A 22,219-nucleotide genomic window follows, 5' to 3' on the forward strand; every position below is an offset into this window, starting at 1 on the left:
ATTGGAAAATATTAAGATTAAATTGGACAAGGGGGAGTGGTAGGGGCTGTCTTCCTTGATTTAAAGAAAGCTTTTGATTCTGTTAATCATGAGGTTCTAATTGTTAAGTTATCAAAGTTTAATTTTTCTTCTGCTGTCATTAAATGGATAAAATCATATCTTACGGACAGAAAACAATGTGTTCGCATGGATCAGGTGACCTCACAGGTGGTTGATAATCATGTCAGTGTACCTCAGGGTTCAACTTCGGGTCCTCTGTTATTTAGTTTGTTTATTAATGACCTACCTGAAGCTTGTCCACCTACTGTAACTTGTCAGATGTATGCGGATGATGCGGTCATATATTTACATGCTAAAAACAAGAAGCAAGCAGGAGAAGAGTTATCTGCTTCAATGGTCAATATTTCTGATTGGTTAACAATCTCTTGCTTAAATCTGAATGTCAATAAAACTGTATGTATGTTTTTCTCAAAGTCTGTAAATAGAGATCCAGACCCAAAAGTTACAGTAGCAGGGAAAAGACTATCGGTAGTACACAAGTTTAAATATCTGGGAATAGTATTAGATTCACAGCTCACATTTAAAACACAAGTTATAAAAGTTGTGAACAGACTCAAATTCAATTTGGCAAATTTCAGACATATTAGGAGCAACCTAACGACAGAGGCCTCAAAGTTGTACTTCAATGCAATGATTCTTTCGCATATTAATTATTGTCTGACCAGCTGGACTCAGGCAGGCAAAACTACATTAAAACTGGTAGAAAGGCTTTACAAACAGGCTTTGAAAACATTGGATAAGAAGTCAAATTCATATCATCATTGCAAAATTTTGGGAAAATATGATCAAATTTGCCGATATTCTACTTGTATATAAGAGTCTTCACGGCCTGGCACCCCCTCCGCTCAATGAATTCATTAAACAAATTCAAAACTCATCTACCAGATCTACTTCCAGGGGGGATTGTAAAATACCATACAGGAAGAGTGCCTTTGGGCAGTCAGCCTTTTCCTATCGAGCAGCACACACCTGGAACACTGTACCCATAGAACTCAGGAACGTCACATCTCTTAACTCATTCTCCAAATCAATAAAACAGTGGTTACTGGACAATCAAACCTGTTATCATGATCTGAATTAGTGGCTATGTCCTCATTTTTCATAATATATTTTAGGACTTAGGTGCTCTGTATAGTACGTTCTCTCACTGCCTTGCTAATTGTGCTCATGTGCTGTGGACTTTGTTTATGTGATTTGCTTTGTGCATTTGTGTGCCTCTTCTTGGCTGTGTGTTTTGGTCTGTGTTATGTTTTATGTTCTACTTAGTAAGTGTTTTAATGTTTTTGTTATATGGTTAGGTTACTTTATTAACAGGCTTTAAATCTTGCTGTTTCTGCTATGTGCTTGTTATGTGCTTTTGTCTGTGGTTATGTACTTGAGCTTATGTGCTTTCTATATATGTTTATCTGCCTTTCTATGGACATGCCATCAATTCGCTTTTATCCGTGCTTATGTGCTTTTGTACTTCTGTACGTTATTTTAATGCCTGTTCATATATATATGTATATACCATCAACCTGCCATGGACTGCAGATGAAAATTAGCCTGTATGGCTAAATCTGCCACATTTACGTGACTTAAGTGGTCATGTTAATTAATGTGCACTGTCCCTTCTTAAGTAAAATAAACATAAACATACCAACATTGCTACAATACAAAACTTAACATAGACACATTACAATATAAAGCATCAACAATCCATATTTTTGTCTTATGCTCGATTATGGAGGTCTAGAACTGTAAAGGATGACAGTGGCTCACTCTGAACCTCTGCCATCTGAGATTCCTCCAGCCTGACAGTTCTGAGACATGACAGTAAAACTTCAAAGACCAGACAGCACCCATCAGCAGCCAGTCTCACTCCAGCTGATACACGAGTAACAAGGCTATACAGTTACAGCGCCAGTATACATTACCACATTAATTCTACATCGACCATGACACAACTATTTGAGTCAACAACCTTAATAGCCTGCGGATTCGTCTTTAAGAAACACTGCATGCGGTCAGCTATTGACACACTGAGGCCAGTGATGGATGCTTTAGCTTCAGGTTAGCTCAGAGCATCAGAAAGAGCTTTAGCTACACAAAAAGAGAACAACACACATCCATCACCAAAAAAGCTTGACTTAAAGATTTTGTTTAATGTTTCGGAACTGTTGACATGGGAAATGTGGAAAATGGGAAACACCAACTGTCAGCCCCAACTAAAAAGTTAAAAATTTGCTGCCTAAATGTTTCAAGATTCAAGATTCAAAAGACGTTATTGTAACATAAAACATACATCCATGAAAGTCTCATAAAATTGAAACTGCATTAAAAACCAACCAATTCCATAAAAAAGAGCAAGTGTGCAAAGCTGTATTGTAAAATTTGTTTTCGACATAACTCTTTACAAAGGAAGAAAAACAAAATTATAAGAATTGAAAACTGTTGGAGCTTAACAGATCCACATATTTTGGATCCATACACTCGCTTTAATTTTCCTACACTGAACCAAACAATGGCAGCAAAATGCTACCCGTGTGTGTGTTTTTTTTAGTATGCAGGCACTCTGTGAGCAAAACAGGTACAATGTGCAACACAACAGAGTCAGCGTCTAGTGTGATGGTTCCACTTTTACACAGACATCGATTCAGCTATGTAACTACCTCCGTTGCCGGCGTAGCTGTGGATAAAAAATGCCCCCATTCCATGTTCATATGTATTATACAGAGCAGAACGGCAGAATAAAGGCGGAACATTCCTGCCTTGAACAGACTGTGTAAAAGGGGCGCGCGCAGACACACACACACACACACACACACACAATCAGTTTCAGTGGTTGTCCGCAGTATTAACCACAGTGTTTCCTGTGTGTGTGTCCAATATGAAACAGCAGGATGTGATGATTACTGTATCTGTGCAACAATCCATTGAGCTGTGTCATCAGACCATATGTGCATGCCTGTGTACACACACACACAAACAGCTCATTCATCTCTGGGAAAAAAAGCCACAGGACCTCTGATTTATCTCACCGCTGACTCAAGTGCCCTAATCACAGCCTGGGTTTGGCATGAGGCTCCCAGCTGTGTGTGAGTGTGTGTGTGTGTGTTGACCCTGGCACCTTCTCACAGTGTCCATGCTGGTTAGTGCGGTTGACTGTGGGCTATGACACTTGGTTTGGGTGCTGACAGCTGGCACTATTTTTAGGCAATGAACACATCACATCAATTTTAGTCTATTCAGCACTGACAGTCGCAAATCTGTAATTTATGTGAGAAAAAAAAAATAATTTACTTGTAGCCTAACTGGTGACTAACACAGCAACGGCAAGGGCTAGGTCAAACTAAATAATTTAAATATGTAAAGTGACTGGGTATACTCCAGACAGATCATACCACTGCCTCAATACACAAGGCCCTGGCCAGGCCGAGATGTGGGAATATGCTTATTTACTTTCCTCTGTCCACTACATATACATCTGCAGCCAGCAGCCAGTTATCTTAGCTTAGCAGAAGGACTGGAGACAGGGAAACTGCTACATACAAAACCTGTTAAAATGCCAAGTTGTGTCGATAAAACAAACTAGATCATATCATGTGTTGATTCATGAGCTTTAGAGGTGCAGGTAGGCAGATTTTGTTACTTTGTACAGAGCCAGGCTAGCTGTTCCTTGCCTTTTCTAGACTTTATGCTAAGCTAAGCAGCTTCTATTGAATAGAGTTTCATATAAAGTATGTTTTCAATAGATGGCACATTACAAATAACTATAAATCTAGTTTTAAATATTTGTGTTAATTGGGAAAAAAAATCCATCCAAAAGTGCCCCTTTATCCCTATGTATATGGAATGGAATATTTCCTACAATGTTCCCTTATATCCAGCGGAAATTCCCTTTAAATAGCTTGCATTAACTCACAAACTGCCTGCATTCAGTGGAAACATTCACTCAGATAAGTCTTAACCACTGTATAAATAAGCATGTAGATTCAGAGAAATGCCCTTTTACTTCCTGTAGGGAGTAACTAAACATGGCTGACCTTATCATGTGACATGCTGACAGAGAATCTTCTGCACAGTCTACGACGTGCATGATTTCATTTTTTCCTCTGCTGTCTGCATGTTTATAAGCAGAGAACAAATACTGGCCAGCACAGTGTTCTCTGCTGTGTATCATGTGGGTTAAACATTAACTCCATATCATATGACTAATATATGATAGGAGGTCAGAACCTGGGAGTAGTAAACACTACTGCTTCACTGCTACTGACACAGTGTTTGAGCTGGGATTGTCTGGAACTGGGTTAAGTGGGCCATTTAGTGCTGTTACTATTAAAATGATAACTGAAAATTGACATAGTATATTATGGCATGTAGCTAGTTTGATTTTTTATTACAGTAAAGAAATTATTCTAGCTAGTGCTGCTATCGTAACTAGAATCAAAATTAGATACTGCTGCTTCAGCCACAAGCATGAACTCATAATGTGTCAGTGTTTCTGCTGGATACTCATGAGTAACAATTTGTTAACACTGAGAGGGTTTAAATGAACAATGGCTCGGCTAGACTAGAAAAACAAAGTGGTGTTTGTTAAAAACAGCTTTGGGAGACAATAGTGAGTCATAAAGTGGGTTTAAATAAGTTCAGTGTAGAAATCTGAATCCTGTTTGAGACTATTGTTGTCACCTTGTTGTGAAAGATTTCTTTCCTCAAGACTCTGCAATTTTATAGTTGGCCAATTCAAGCACTGGAGGCAAAACAATTCTCAGAAAGGGATAGTAAATACTTCACACTTCAATCTCTTTATTTACTTAAAAGACAAAAATCTGTCTTTGTCTCTGATAAACAAGAGGGACAACCACAGAAATAGAGATCAGAATGGACATTCCCATTCAAATCAACACAGCAGAATATTTACAGCAGTGGCCACACTTGCACCAGTGCTGTTGTAGTTGGCTAACTTCCATATAAACTGATATGCATCAAGTAGCAAACTCACTGAAGTGAGGTTTTCAGGGATTAAAGCACGTTGCAGCCAAGTCATATATCCCATCAGCAATTTCTAAATCATACTTGACGCCTGCTATACTAATAACACAATATATAAAACTTTGAGATTTCAGCACCTTTACACACACATAACACATAACCATTGCTGCTGTTCTCTAATGCAGCCATAAATACTCATATGATCTGCAAATGACGGAAATCCGCCATAGCGATGGAGAACTTGAATCCCTGGGTTTTGCGGTAATGACCAAATGAGCAGTGGCGTTGTACGCAGCAAGGAGTACCGTCTATCTCTGTTGATTACAGGCCCAGGATACATGATGAGCATCAACAGGAGACAGACACAAGGAAAACATCAGCTTAGTGTACAGTAGGTCAAAATGGAGTTCTCAAACTAGTGAGTGTAACGCACTTTATGGCCCCTCTGACGTACGTTGTCAACATAACAGCTAACAACAATATCCAATTTCCTCTGAACTAGTCAAATGACAACTGCAAACATTTCACTGTCTGTTCTCCTCTTATTATTTCTATTTCTGTGATGACAACAAACCAGCTCAGAGGCAGCCTGCAGCTCAGTGTGTTAATATCCTTTATGCTGCACTCTAACTACCTGATATATTATGGTCTGGGGTACCCACGGCAACCGGGGGGTTACACAGTGTACTTCATAGACAGGTTACCTCGGTAACCAGAAACCCTCCATGCTGAGCAGCTAGTAGTGTGTGTGTGTGTGTGTGTGTGTGTGTGTGCAAATGAGGAGCACAGAGCAGTTTTATTGGGTTTTGCAACTTCATCGGCCAAACAAACAGCCTGGGAAAACTCCTCTGGTGCTAGAATTAACATTGTTTCCTTGTATGCAAACAGGCTGTGTGTCGGACAGGGAGGGAGACGGACAGAGAAAAGAAGGGGGTGGGGCTGTCCTAGTTACCATTATCCCATGTATATAGATCCTTTTTGCACATGATGTCTGTATTTATGGTTTGTGCATTGTGGAAAATTCCTGCCAAAAGCCAGTGTTTCCCATACATACACTAATCAACCATCAGCAACAGCAGAAAAATGCACCACAAATAGATGCTGCTATCCGATAAGGCAGCATCGTAAAATTGCTTTTGTACACAGTGCGGACTGCTACCTCAGCACAAGGGGGTGGGGCCATCAAGAACCCTTAAGATGGTTCCTGGAAGTCCATAGTCAAAAGACAAATAGGGACCTTGAGGTCATGACCCCACGTGGGGCTGATATGCATCTGCAGTCACAGGAGATTTTAGAGAATTCTAGTTTTTCACTATATCTTTTAAGGGGTCAAACCAAGCTAGTGCAAAAAAATTAGTCTTCTGATGGCTGAGTAGATAGACATCAGTTTTTTCAACAACAATTTTGATTATCGCTAAATTGTTATCTATATAACGCAAAAATGCCATGTGTCAGCTGGTTCCAGCTTCTGAAATATTGGAATTTACTGCCTCTGTCTTATTTACATCACTGTAAACTGGATTTTTTTCTTTTTTTTTTTCTTTTTTTCTTTTTTTTTTTTTGCTTTGGTCTTTTAGTCAAACACATTTCAAAATATCTCTTTGGGAAACTGATGGTCATTTCAACTTTTTTATAGACTACGGGAATAACCAAATTTCAAAAGAAACTGACTAAAATAATTGTGAGTTGCAGCTCTAAACTGCTGATGAAGACTGTAAGATGTGGGCGAAAGCCCATGGAAAAGTTAGCGAATCGATCTGAAGTTAGGATTATGTTGTTGTATGTACTTCCAGGGTAAATAATTAACTTTTACCCTCAGCTGAATTAAAAGGGGTCTGAAATTCATAATTTCTATCAAGTTCTTTTGGAGTGCACTCCATGCTTCAGAAAATTATATACAACAGTATCCCTTACTTAACACTTCACTTCACAAACTTCCCCACTATCTTGCCAGCTAGGGTCAGAAGAATTGTGAGACTTTATAATAGGGTATAAGAGGGTATCTCAGGATAGGATGCATTCTTTAGTTATCCTAGTTATAAGGTTTCACTCTCACCATCATTACATCCAGTTCAACTCAAACAAAAACAAAGTATCCTCCCATATGTGGTCCCTGGGAGAAAACTTTGACAAACAGCAGCTCCTCATCACTAAAGACTATTTAAGGGTCCATGACATTAAACCATTTTAAAACACACTATGTTGGCCTGTGGGAAACTCATAAAAAGTCTCTGTGTTGGAGAATTCTGCCTGATCCTGAGGGAGACGAGTCAGGGTTTGTTGAGGGGGGATGAAGAGTGTTGGCGTTGATGGGACGGAGAGGAAGGGAGAGGTGCAATTATCAACTCTACGATGGGATAAGAACAGCTAATGGTTTATCGTCACATAGCAAACACATCCGCTGGTCGTTACTCACATGGAGACACACACACAAATGGGGAACAAAAAGGTGCTTCATTCATTGATGCTTGATTTATTCTCCATGCTCTAACATTGGTAGCTAAGGGAAGTGGTGGTGCTATAGAGACAGAGAACCAGATCACTAAACATGGAACTGAACCAACAATCAGAGGACACTGTGCAGCACAATAAAAGCTTCGTCTTGAGTAAGCCTCTTTATGTTATCTCACTGAAGGTGTTCTGTCTTTGAGCCAGGATGTCACTAAGTAATTTGGTATCATGTCCGTCCACAGAGCAGATAGCATCAACGCAGCTGAGGTGAGCAGGTTTGGCAGGCAGCTTATGTGTTTAGTACACAGCAGCCAAAGGACATCAGCTGGAGGACATCTCGCTTCAACGTCACCAACCCGACAAGTTGTTGCAGGTTTACTACAGGGTTCAGAGTTGCGACTAAAAGAACATCCCACTGCTGCTCAGTGTAAAATAGCCCTGTGAGCAAAATGATGTGGTGGAGTACACTACCACCATGGTAAATAATCTAAGTTTTTACAAGTATCCCAACTGAAAAACTGAGCTTTAAAGCAATAAGATGTGAGGCATCAGCGGGAAGATATGGGAAAACTGGAGGACCCTGACAGTCAGTATACCTACATGCAGCAAGCATTTTGCTAATTTGGCCAGACAAACTGTAGAGATGGATGCTAACCTAGCTATTGATGCCGGGCTTTAACCTTTCTTAGCTTAAATGATGATCTTACCTTATGATTTGATCAAATAGTTGGAAATATCAAAGTATGTCACTACTGGCCATTTAGTGTGATCATTTCTCCATGGTAAGCAAGGTAAGAAGAGGGGACACTGAGATAGACCGACAATATTAGGTTTGTCAGTGTAACTTTTCCTCTTCGGCAGACATATGGTGCTAAAATAATCCCTTAACCTGCTAATATCTAATGTTTTTAGCGAACTACGAGCATTTTGTTAGCGTTTTGGCCCTTGGTTGCATATTGTGGCGCTAATAATTTTCCCCTCCAATGGCTGTGGTTTACAGAGTATGGCAAGCTGTGTTGTCTTTAAAGAATGTGGGGAAAAAAACATCACAGTTTTCCAAAGCCCCAAGTGGTGTCATCAATTTTCTCCAACAAACAGTCCAGAACCCAAATATATTCAATTTATTATCATGTAAAAATAAGGAAAGCACCCAATACTGACAAGTGAAAAATGACAATTTGAGAATATTTGGCCTTTTTGCTTAAAAAATGGCTCAATCAATTCATCAATTACAAAAATACTTGCTCATTTTATTTTCTGTCAAGTGAGTTATCAATTAATTAAAATACTACTACTAGTTTTAGCTCTATAGTCATTTATATCACTGACACTAAATTTTACAAATGAGAATTCTTAAAAGCCTATAACTATGCTGTAGGCAGTGTTTTGGTGCACAACAGCTTTTAGATGCATGGGGACTCTAATTAGGGGCCATAAAATTAGCCTTAAACAGCTACAAAAATCCTGGTGGCTGGATTCTTTTTTATTCATTTCAAACTAAAAACATAGGGTGGCTGATTTCTATCCCAGTATATCCAATATCATACTGTGATATTGATACACTGTATATTGTGATACAGTAAATATTCTGGTAAATCTACTGAGAAATTGTTGATTTCAAAGATGACCAGACAGGAATTTTTGTGTTCAGCTAATTCAGCGATTTAGATAGATGTAATAATCCAACAATGGCCTAATACGACCAGATTAACAAAGGGATACAAAGTTACCATAGGATATGAGAAAAATCGTCATATTGTGATACTGCCCAACCCATGTACATTAATTTAAATATATCTGAAACTACTGGGTTTTGCAGTCAATAAAAAAAGGCTAACAAAAGGGAAATGCAATCACTACTACTGTCTGTGAGCATGTTACACAAGCAGGCCTTAGATTGACAGCAGACAGCCATCCAGCAGAGGCTTAGTGTAATGACTGAGTTGGAGATCTAGGAAAAATTCACCAGAAAAATTCCCGACATCGTCCAATTTTCCACGTGTCCTAAAGCCTGCATTTTTATCCGCTGGCTAATAAAGTAACTGACTAATAAACAGTTGACAGACAGACTGACTCCTAGAAGCCAGCAAACAGTGAATGCAGCTGCAGCTCTGACCAAAGCCCTGCATTGAGACAAGTCATGAATCTGAGACGTCTGGAACTGTTTCCGTCTCTGGTGATTCAGTTTTGACTTCCTGGAAAGAAATTATAATATGTTGCAATAATAGATAAAAATTGTAAACAGTGCATTTAATTTAACTTTTATGAGTAGTGTGAGGAAACACTGTGAAACAAAAGTTAAAAATATGTGCAACAGATATCTGTCACAAGTCAGAAATCTAAAAATAGGCCAGACTTTTTTTACTCCCTTTCTCTAGGGGAAAGAACAACACAGCTTCCACCAGATGCTTTGTGAAGTTTCATGACATAATCTCATAAGTAACCCTGCAGGTAGAAAACTGAGACCATACAGTAATCCTACAGTATAGACACTTGTGTACACCCTTTTAATACCAAAGAAAAGCAGCTTCACGCCAACAATAAGGCCTGATTGGAAGGATGTTCACAAAGCCAGGTCATATAACAAATGTTGACCCATTTAGACTGACAGGAAACAGGTTTATTCAGGGTCACTGCGAGACATACAGGTGTGATGGTGTCTGAATCCAAAAAGAGCTTGTCTGCCAAACAGCTGGCTGGGTGGATACAGCTGTGACTGCATCCAGGGGGAGGACAGGGAGCGATGGGAGGATGAGAGGCAGGAAGAGAGAAAGGGACAGAGAGGAGAGCAGCAGTGGGGGGAAAAAACAGAGCAGAAAGGCATGTGGAAGAAGGGTTTGTGAGTGTGTTTTAGTACTACTCCCATAGTATGAAATAAATCAATTCAGAAGACTATGGATTGGTTGCTCTATGATTCATTTCTTCCTTTAGCTAGTTAATTGCCTCATTTGTCACTGCCTCCTTTGTTTGTCAACAGGTCATCTGTGATACTGTCAACACAATTCATCAGATTCTCATTAGATTGTTGAGAATATCTGCATCTCACTATCACATAGAAACATTATAAAAATTGCATCTGGGCTACAGGGTAGGCTACGATTACTTGCCAAAACGAAACAACATATTGATTATTAACTGTGAGCTGCCCACAGGTGTAAAATAACCCAGTACCAAGTCATATTAAAATGTCTCCAGTCAAATGATACCTGCATTCGATCCTTTTGGTTGGTTGTTGAGCGTGCCGAGATGCCACAAAACGTTCAACAGTATGCCTGCACGCTACATCATTCACATTATGGGTATTGAATGAAGCGCTTCATAGGTATCAGTATCACTTCAAGGGTGACTTGTCTCAGCCCAACAGCTGCAACAAAGCTATCACAAAAGTAAGAAATCAATCAAGCACAGTCTGTACGTGCCCACATCGTGCTGGCAAGAGGTCTATGTGGGCATTCAGGCCAAAAACAGCCCTGCAACTACTGAAGCGTGTCAAATCATCTCTATCACTAGCCAATCAGGTGTTTCAGTTATTAGATATTCAGGGTGTAAATGACAAGATTCATCACGATACGATCAATTCTTTTGACAACTATACGATATTTGTTGATATCACAAAATCTGCCGCATAACCATTTCGATTCAATTCAATTGAGGGGTCTGCGACTGATATGAAAGTGTATCTGTAATTATCCGTGTTGTCTTTTTCTTGGCTGCTTGTCATTGTCTGCCTGATGCTAGGCCATTAGCACTGATTCAATGTTTAGGAAGGACATGAGCTTGGATGGAAATGGTGACACCATAAACTGTATAAATAATAGGCGTAGCTCCCGTGACGTCACCAATTGGTTTGTGGACTGCCATTTGAAAGCCTCGCTGTCAGAATTTTGGCTGTTGCCATCTTGTGTTTTTTAAGCAAGCCTGTCGTTATTTGAACGACAGGCTGGAGCTGTGGAGGATCAAGGGATGGCTCTGACTCATAGACTGTAGCTATGCCTCACAAACAGCCTGTCACTCAAGCAGCCACGCCCTTAATAAAATGTACATAGGTTTTTAGCACTTCCATTCCAGCTTATTTTTTCAGCCTCAGAGGTTGCTGCTTGGGTGACAGAGGCTGGGTGATACCAATACAAACTGAGTACTTCACAATGTGACTGGAGTGGCCAGCATTATACCATACAACTTTAATTAATAGTCTGGGCTTTCATTTGCTTCAATCACTGGACTAAACAGGCTTATATTTAATTAAACATAATTGAACTGATCTAGCTCAGACAGACAGCGCATCAGAGGGAAAAAAGGGACTCAGCATTTCATTAGGGCTCAGCTTTTAATTGAAGTTTTACAGTAGCCATAATTTCGAATGTTTTGGTGGCATCTCTGCACGCTAACTCCATCAAATACGCCACACTCAACGTCACCAGACCCCTGGCCTAAAAACGACACAATGCAGGTATCATTTGACTGGAGACATTCTAACAGTACTTAGTAATACCAGGTACCTCCTTAAAGGTATTGAGTACCGTTACCCAGCCCAGTCCTGGGTGACACAGACGTACCATGGGAATTTCACCAATAAGTGTATCTTTGAGATGATGATATGCATTGATGGTTTCACTTTGCACCTATAATGTTGGCTTGCTGATCACTGAATCGATATACTGAATCAGATCAATTTATCAATACAACCCTGTTAAAAATTATATTTAAATGGACACGGACACGGAGAAAAAGAACGGTGGCTTAGAGGGGAGGTGGTTCAATAGCTTCTGCTGCTGTTTTGCACCCACTGTTAATGTTCGGATCTGTTTATACTTCTAAACTCATTTTGCTCTACTCTGACTGACAGCTCATTCATTCTTGATGTATCCTGTTACTGTTGCAACAGCCAATTCCCCATTGGGATCATTAAAGTTTCATTTAATCCATTATGTCTGTAAACTAAACTTGACTCTCAGTGCATAGGCCTTCATCAACTCACCTCCTCCCACCATATAAAAATATCTGCCTTCTCTCCTATCATTAAACCTCCTCCCTCCCTTCCTCTTCATAGGCTTTCTTCTCCTCCATTCTTCTCTCGCACCTCCTTCGTCTCCCTCCATCTTCCTGTCTCCTGGAGATGTGTGTTTGCACAATTTTGTTAATTAAGAAAGACATCCACCCTCACACACAGGACATGTACAAAGTAATGTGGGCTTTAACAATCACTGTCACACACCCAGGACTGAAAACATGTTCTCTTGATCACACCTAAAAAAAACACCCCTCCACATACACACAATGTGTTGAAAAGCTTGGCTGGACTGGATATAACAGCTTGTCGTGTCCAGGCCAGTGCCCTCAGCTTCAACATGACTTCATTCACACCCGCTGTGACCTGCTAAGAACCAAACTACTGCCTTACTAAAACAACAGAAACCCTCTCATCAGAGCTTCCACTGCCACAGATCCACAAGCCAATGAAAAGATACAACAAATGGTGGATCAGGACTCACTCTGTGATCATTCAGTCTGCACTGGTGGGGCCCACATAAAACTAACTCTCATACTCTGAAGCCAATGATATAGAGCTGCAAATGACCATTTTACCGTTGATTTATCTCTATTTTCAATAATTAATTCATGGTAAGGATACTGGGCAAGGTCTGAATGAACAACGAAAGCGGAAAACAGCAGCTGCCTGTGAACATCAGGACAAATATGGGAACAGCTTCAACTGACAAGGTGTCAAAATCCCCTCTCTCACATGCACTGCAAACCTCAAATCATCTAGACATTACCTGGAGGGGCTGTTTGTGAGGATGCAAATGTCCAAATCAGTTGGATCAGACATTTAATAGACTTTGCCCTGCAAGCTCCCTAATACAAAATCCACGTCACGTCCAAGCCCTTGTGGGAATAGAGGTGGTCATTGTCTGGAGAATTCACAGCAAGTGAGTGGGCGTGCTGATGACGCTTTTATCATGCGGCTCGTGAATAACCAGAAGAATACAAACATTGGATGGTGAGGAAGAAGGGTAATTGGCCCAAAGAAGCCAATGAATATGTCTAACTGGAGAGCTGACGAGATTGGGGAACTAACGTTGGTATGAGCCGAAGCCGAAATCGTCAGACAAAATAAAGGAATGACAAGATACTCTGTTGTTTTTAACCAAATTACTAATGGTGTATACGTTACCACGGGTAAGCACGTCATGGCCTACTTCCTGCACGCTCCACCCAGGTGCCACCCCTTGCCTAGTCTCGCTCACCAGACCTTTCTCAAGAAAAGAAAGGTCTGGCTGGGCCAACTCTCACTTTAAGATTGGAGAAAAAAAACGCCCCGGCTGCTTGTATTTCTTTTAACCAATCTTTCTGGGGGGTGCCACAGCAATGGTGCGCTTGCAAAAATATTGCCGGGGGGAAACAGGTGTAACATGTCCACAAAAATATCGCCTACAGGATGCGAACCATGGCAGAAAAATGGCTACATCCCCACAAGATCAAACACCGCAAAAGTTAGTAAAGGACGTGTTGAAAACGGTTGAAAACTGCTGCACAACCAGAGGTGGTAGGGCGGGACTTCAGCGGGTGGCTCGTTCCGCCCAGTGAGAGGCTGATCTATGCAGCGAACTTCCGCCCACTCAGACTACCCCTTGCCTATATCAAACAGAATATTTCCAGTAGGTGAGAACGTTTCTGACATGGACAATCCCCTGTTGTGTGCTACATGTGTAAATGAGGAAACTCTGGGCAATATTCAGACCTGATTCACTGACCAGAGAACAGTGGAAGGCCATGGAAAAAAATTAAGGAGGCTTTCAGATAAAACGCCAATGAGTATAGCCTGACCCACTGAAGAATTTACTTCCTGTTTATTTATTTTAAATGTCAGAAAAAAGTGGAAAAAGTCAAATTAGAGAACTCAAAGAAGACACTGTTAAATTGCTTGTTTTGTTTGACCAGTTGTCCAAAACTCAAAAGTATTTACAGTTCTATTAAACTGAGAAAATTAACATATTCTGATATTTGAGAATCCGAAACCAGTGAATGTTTGACATTTTTGCTTGTGAAATTATTTTAAAAAGTAATAACTGCAAGTTAATTTTCTAATGATTGACTAAACAATCGATCACCACTAAACTAAACTCAGTTAAACACAGAGAATGCACATGAAGACTTTACTTTTACATACTTTAGCATCACCAACAAAAACACATCCAAATGTATCTTTAATATTCAAAAGCATTCCTCATCCAAATCTGAGATGATACTCCCATAAGGCAAGACAACATAATGTGAAAGCAGCAGAGATGCTACCCCTGCGGTCTGGGATTACTCCAGACCTTGTTATACTGTAGGCTACATCTATAAATATCACAAACAGGAGTGGGGATATCGAGCATTCTTGTCTGAGTACCACGGCCACCTGATGCCAAGAATACAAACAACCACCCTGCTCCATGTATCAAATGATTCAAATATACCCCTGGTATTGAAGTGTCAAAAGTCGGCGCCTGGAAGTGGGCCTGTAGGCTCCCGACCTTGAACCTCTTGTCTCTTGTCAGTTGTCCTCAGATGTTGATTTTGATATCTTAGGTTCAGCTGGTAAATACTTAAAGAAACACTGGAAACAGGCAAAGTCCGATGCAATCAAGTTTAATGTGTGAACAGGCTTTAACACACACAACTTAGCGAGTCAGACTCCGGAGTGTGACTGAAAAACTGCTCTCAGAGCCCTGGCTTATATGCTGGTGGAGATTCAAATGAGTCTCCACCTCTTTTTGCTAATCCTTCCCACTCAAGTCCAATTCTACTGGTGGAAAACTTTTCTTTGTGTCCAATTCTGATTGGGCCCGTTTTTAATGGTGTAATGCAGCCTGGAATTTCCCAAATCTTCTACCCTTAGGTCTGGTTTCGCTTTCACTCTATTTTTAAAAAACATGTGAATTTTGGGGACTTTTTATACAGTCCTCAGTGCTCTTATTCTTATACAAAGTGAACCTTTAGAATACAATATGTGAATGTGTGTGTGTATTACAACATTTCAGTATGTGTTTCATCATTAAACAAGACATAGTGTGTTCTTTCAGTAGGTGCATACAACATGATTACATGATAGTCTGGTGCTATGAATACTTTGACATATACAACAATGTTTTATCATATTCAGATGCAGATCAAGGAGTCTTATAATGCCTTGTACATGAAACATGATTATATGATCTTTTTGTCTCTTAATCAACTTATGTATCTTAACCTTGCTACTTGATTTGTTGAACACGAACTTTTACACTACAGTATCCCGTTCTCCAACTGAACTCCCATAGAACACCTGGGGGAACGCAGTAATAAGCCTTTTCAAAATCCACACAATACACAAAGGAAGGAAAAACAAACTCTTGTGACCCCATGATCTGCAAGATGGTAAAAAACCTGCTCACTGCTGCTAACTGAATCTGAGTTTCCACAATTGGTCTGTGTCTCTTCTCCATTTAACAGCTGACAGACTTCAAAGTCAAATCAAGAGTCTAGCCAGCTGTTCAAAGCCTGTCCTCTGTCCTCTACCTTCCCAGCCTTTATCCCCTTATCCTTGTCTTTGAGTTTGGCCGATCAGTGGAGACGACTGCCCGTCAGCCTCTTGTCCTTCAGTCAGACTTGGCTGCACCACTCCGCTGGCCTCCGGCTCACCTCAACCAGACAGACCAGAGCACAGCATGGCAGCATCCGGGCACTAAGCGCACACACAGAACGCACACAGAGTTTTAATTCAGACCAACACTTCCTACTTTATGTGTGTGTCTCGGAGGGCAGGAAGCCAGCACAGTAATAGGATGTTCCTCGCTCGCTTTGTAATGTCTCAAAGACCTGGGTGAGAGCCAGAACGCAGGGCAAAAGCAAAGGCACCGAGCTTCACTGAACACAATAATGCTGCATTGCGTGCTAGATGCTTTTTATTAATATGGTGCTGTTTTTAAAATGTAAGAAACACCTACTGATGGAATTTAGAGATGAAATAGTTTGTTGATTAAATAATTATTTGGGGGTTGTGAGAAAAATCTGAGGGCTAACAAGATGATCAAGAGATAGGAAAGAAGAAAAGGCATATTTCTGCTACATGAAACTGTGTTTCGGTTTTTAGAATTTCCTCTAACCCTCTAAGCTTGTCAAAATTATTCAAATAAAACACAGGAAAGCATTACTTTTTGTATGAATTGATCACAACACAATATTTAGGGGCTGGCAGTAGACATAGCTTGATTTTAAGGGGTCACAAGATGCCAAAATGAGCTGGTTCTAGCTCCTAAAATGCGGAGATTGGCCGCTTTTCTTTATTTTATATGACAGTTCATCAGATGTATTTGAGTTTTGGACTGTTGGTCCAATAAAACAAGCAATCTGAAAACATTCAACCTGATGATGGCTGAGTCAGTGCAGCCGTCAACATTATACATGGGACAACCAATTACCTAAATAGGCATGTTAATGGTATTTGGCCAACAACCGTAATCTCTCTGCTATTGGACAGCAAATCATGTGTCATTTGAGATCAGACAGCCAGGCATCTATTGCCTTTGAAATAAGGCAGAAGTAATGCAAAATGCCTGACATTAGACAGTAAGTCATCTGTAAAACACAACAGCCAATCAACACTTTTACATCCCATCGTGCGGACGGTAAATCCGTAATCTGACATCAGGCAGCCAATCATGTGTAATCTGACATCAGACAGCCAACACATTAATCTCATCAGTGGATTGAGGGGATTATGACGGTCTGTCAGCAAGTGTCCCCACTCAGCAGATCATAGTTTGCTTTGCTGCAGGGCTGACGAAAAGGCGATGCAGAGATGAACCATAACAGGTTAAACGAGAGAGGAAAGGAATATGTTAACATTTCAATTTTAAGTTATTTTTACTAAGGTCATTCCTTGGATTAATTTCACTGGGGCTTCTGATGGTGGATTTTCTACATTTTTAACTTTTTTTTTAAATCCTGCTGTTAATTAAACTGTGTCAGCAGTATTTCCACAACTGTTAAAACTTGATATTAACCATTTTCTCGTAATCTTGAATTTCTTCCCAGTGTTTCTTTTCTTATGCCCTACATCAAGAAATTGTATGTGATACTGAGCTTTACCGATCAAAGACATACTGACATATGGCTGGATTGATGCCCTACTGCTTGTGTTTTTTTAGATATAGTTTCACAAACACTGCTGAAACAATTAGCGGATTAATTAATTTGCTGATAAAAAAGGTAGCAGTAAGTAGTGAGTTGCAACCCTACTGAGGACCAATTTAAATAGTTTTCTTGGTATGATCATTCTTATACCTTAATGCAACTGAATCAAACGGTAGCAGCATCTAGAAACAGGAAGTATTATCTAATCTTTTTTCTGATAAGAAAATCGACTCAAACCAAATTCACACCTTTAAATCAGGCTCTAATATATTCAGTCAATAACATTTGCATGTCTCTTCCAGTCTTAAACCCACGTTCACTAGCCAGTCTCTCCGTCTGTCTAACTGGGAACACAAACTGAGACAGCTGATCATTCTCTATACTTGGTACTTCACAAAACAAATGCCGGTGTAGAAAAGGAAGAAAAACTGAATGGACAATATGAATGGGAAGATCCAAAATAACCACTGAAATCCTGACAAATCACATCTGTGTCTATGTGTAAAAAAAAAAACTTCATGATCCTTTTGAACAGACAAGCAAACAGTTATCTCTTTGTCTGTAGCAGCATGGTCATGTTACATTTGAGGGCTGAGCAAGCAAAAAATTAGCTTATATTAAACTGCAGATAATAACCACTGAGGTCAGCCGGAGGAGTATCATCTCAGGGAGGGTGAAGTACCCCCTCCTCTCTCTCTCTCTCGCCACACACACACACACACACACACACACACACAGGATGCTGCTGGTTGCCTCTCTGGTTACAACAGCTTGTGATGGCCAACACCCCAAAAATATCAGTATGTCAGCTATGCCTCTTATTCAAAAAAATATCCAATAAATTAAATTCATGCAGCAACATGCAAATAACCCACATTATAACATCCTATTTGATCCCAGGGGCTGATGTAAAAGCATCCTGTTCACTCACAGATATCTACTGTACTGACAAAGAGCAGCAGCAGCAGCAGCTCATGTTTAAGTGATGTAACTTAAGTAATAAAATCCAATATGACTGACTTGTTTTTAGCTACTCCAGTTATAATAATGGCTAAAAGGCAGTGCAGGCGTCGGGAGGTGAATTATATCGACTGTTATATTAACATGTGTCCCTTCTAATCACATGGAAGTTAAGACAAAAGGCTGGATAACTGGCAACAAAGAGGCATGCTATGCCCATCTGTGAGTGAAACAAACGCCTGCGAAGTTCAGGTTCATTTTAAGCAGACCGAACAGAACGGGGTCTCGACCCGGATTCTCCACCCTGCTACCGGGAGTCCCTGCCAGCAGCTTCTTCTTCTTTCAAACAGGGTGTGACACTCAGAAAAACATCAAGATACAGTTTCGTGACCTGCCAGTTAAACAAAAACACCATTTCAGCAGAGCATGTGTTGTTTTAGTTGATAAGTAACCGGGCGGAGAAGGCAGCGTGACCCCCGCCCCGGCTGTCGTGCCCGTGTGTCTGCAGTCCTGCCTATTGTTCCGCTGCTGTCACAGCCGTTAAGGTGCACCCACCGCGGACTAGCTTTAGCTTTAGCCTCGCCGGCTAACAGCGCAGCCGGCCAGCTAGCGTTCATGTTAGCCGCTCGCCTTTTCACACAAAGCTAAAAAGGTAACACGGCACCTTTCTTCCACTCGGTTTCACAACAGTCGGTGTGTTGACGGGACCAAAACACAAAGCAAACAAGCCGAGCAGTGAGACACAAAAACAATTTAAAGAGTTTCAACATACCCATAGCTCCGTTCCCCAACTCATCGCGGATTCCCCCTTGTGAGTTCTCCCGTATTGGACGTAGATTTCCCCGCTTAGACTCTCCTAAACTGCCGCTGGGACTCCGGTCCTTCTGACTGACTGTCTGCCGACAAACACACACACACACACACACTCCTCCTCCTCCTCCTCCTCCTCCTCCTGCTCCCTATCCGCCTGAATCAGCAGGGCCGCCCAAACCAGGGGCCCTGGACCACAGTGGCCCTAAAAACATATGGTTGTTGTTAGTGGTCAGCCAAGCGGTTTTTAGACCTAAGAAAGACCAACAAATAAGTAAATAAATACATAAATAAATACTGCAAAAAATAATTGTGGGATAATTATGGGATTTTTTTGTCTAAAAACAAATCATATGCTATAATATATGATCTGGAAAAACAAATACACCATGGGTCTGTGGTAAATTAAAAAATAGAAACAAATATGGAGCAATTGAATTCTATTCAAACAATTAATTAGGCTACACATTGCAATGTAAGTATTATTGATTCTATCAGTAATAAAATAAATGCAAATCAAAAAGAAATGCCACGGATGAACCAGAATTTGTGGAATTTTATGATTGAAACAGATTGTCTCTATTTGCATCAAGTCTATCCAGCTTTAATAAATAAATAAATAAATGTCATTCAAGAAGAGATTTAAAATTCAAAAATAAAGGCTCAAGAAAAAAAAACTAAAATCAAAAAGTACAAATTAAAAAATGAAGACAAAAGAAAGAAGAAAAAAAATCTAAAATTAGTTTGCCTATAGTGTCTTACAGTATTTATGACAAATCATCTCATACCTTGTCTTGTAGGTTACTCTCTGCCTCACTGTAACAATCAGAAACCATTAGGCTACTTTTTATCAGCCTGTCTGAATGGTTAATTTGCTAGTTAGTTTTGTCATTGTCTATGGAATAGACCTAATACGAAGCCTAAATCTGCAGTTCATTCTGCTTTAATTGATCAACTAGCTTATCACCTCCCCCAGAACAATCAGTGAAGGATTAAAAATTAATAGTCTATCCTAAATTGAGGTCGGAAAGAAAGTTTCAAAATATCTCCTTCTGATGTGAATACATTCATTTAAATTTATTTAAATCAAATGACACAAAAAACACTACTGAAACATAAATGGGAAGCGGTTTTGAGAAAAGCTGCTTTATGTCAGGTATGGTCATCAGTTTAGGTTAATGAAGAAACTCTATGGATAATATTATTGCCATAGAAACAGACCTACCGAACACTAGTTCACTGGATGGTGTGGCAGTTTGTGTTTTTATGTAGTAAATCTTTAAAATTCTTGTTGCAATAATAAACAATCTTTGAACAGAAACCCAACTCATTCATTGGCGAAGGAGCAGTTCCACCTAGCGGCCAAGACGTGTCACTACAACTGTAGTCATTCACAGTATCCAGCCGAACAGCAGGCCACATTAGTAGTGCAGTTCATTAGACTATGTGACATGCTGTCCAGTAAGGCACCGAACTGTGCACGATTATTAGTTGGAATGATTGGTCGATTGAGTGAATTGATTAATCGGCAGTGTTGTGGAAAACATAAAAAGTTTCTGTAATTGTTCCAGTCAAAAATGGAGGCACTGTTTTTTGTGCATTTTATGCATTTATACGTTTGTTTTTCTCACCTTGTCTTACTACTTAACTCAGAGCCCATGAACCTTACCTGTGGCGTCTTTGAGGAAGCATAGTCATTGTTTTTACTGTACACATATGACATGGAGGCAGCTTATGGTTAGAGAGAGTTAGAATATCACTTGGCAAAGACCTCAAGATGTATCTGACAAAAATCTGAGTGTACTGTTTTTGAAACGAGGTATAAATTAAGGAACCTAACCAGGATTTTGGTGAATGTAATAGAAAGAAAGACACAGGGAAATTGTTATGTTATAATTACCTCGGATGTGAGCTGGAACAGTGTATGAAGAGTCAATCTACGACCCGCTCATTCATTGGATGGTCCATTCAAAGACAAAGTTTGCTATCTGGCAATAATATCCAAGTGTCTTAGGAAACCATCAGGACATTAGCTGCAGCATTATATCAGTGCCACTACAGTTCTGCCTGTATAACCTTGTACAGAACAAAATAATAAAAGAACCAAAGCTTCAAGCCTCTAAAAGCTCTGAACAAACTACTGACCACCTTCACTGATCTAAGTCCATGATGTTGGTGAAAGTTCTCAGTCATCCAGGTCATGGTAATCCTTAGTGCTACATCATTGGCAACTGGACTTGCTTGAGCTTTTTGAAGATGTTTCACCTTTCATCAATGAGGCTTCTTCAGTTCATGAAGATGAAGAAGCCATGAACTGAAGAGGCCTCTTGGATGAGAGGTGAAATGTTTTCAAGAAATTCGACCAAGTCCAGTTGCCTACAATGTAGAACTTAGGACTAAGTCCAAGGACGCATATTAGCGCAAACCTTTTTAAAGAGTTGAATTGGCTCCCTCTTGAAGGTAGAATACAAAAGCTAAAGCTCCTTGTCATCTACAAGATTTTACAGGGTCTATGTCTTAACTATTTTACTGGGTAATTTCAGTATGTGCAGGACTTCCATGGCCTGAATATGAGGGCTAGTTGTGTCTAACCTGAAATAACCCAATATAAGAAGCAAAATAGGAAGACGCACATTTCTGTACACAGATGGAAAGGAGATGAATAAAATGCTAAATGAAATTAAGTCTGTTTATTCTGTAAATAGTTTTTAAAAAACTGCTGAAAAATTAGATGCTGAGTAACAATGAAACATCAGTTCTAAGTTTTGGACTGGTTTCTGAATTTGAGTGGGTTTTTATAACT

General features: G+C 40.0%; 1 protein-coding gene across 3 annotated transcripts in view; it reads right to left on the bottom strand.

Moving 5' to 3' along the window:
* Window positions 1–19,535, bottom strand: part of fnbp1l (formin binding protein 1-like) — a 60,228-nt gene extending 40,693 nt beyond the window's left edge. For all 3 annotated transcript variants that reach the window (XM_033620935.2, XM_033620933.2, XM_078169002.1), the window contains exon 1: window positions 19,379–19,535. In XM_033620935.2, coding sequence (XP_033476826.1) covers window positions 19,379–19,402 — 24 coding nt within the window. In that variant the 5' untranslated portion in view covers window positions 19,403–19,535. The remainder of the gene's footprint in view (window positions 1–19,378) is intronic.
* Window positions 19,536–22,219: the final 2,684 nt, after the last annotated feature.

This window comes from Epinephelus lanceolatus, chromosome 6 (assembly GCF_041903045.1).
Source record: "Epinephelus lanceolatus isolate andai-2023 chromosome 6, ASM4190304v1, whole genome shotgun sequence".
Lineage (NCBI taxonomy): Eukaryota > Metazoa > Chordata > Actinopteri > Perciformes > Serranidae > Epinephelus > Epinephelus lanceolatus.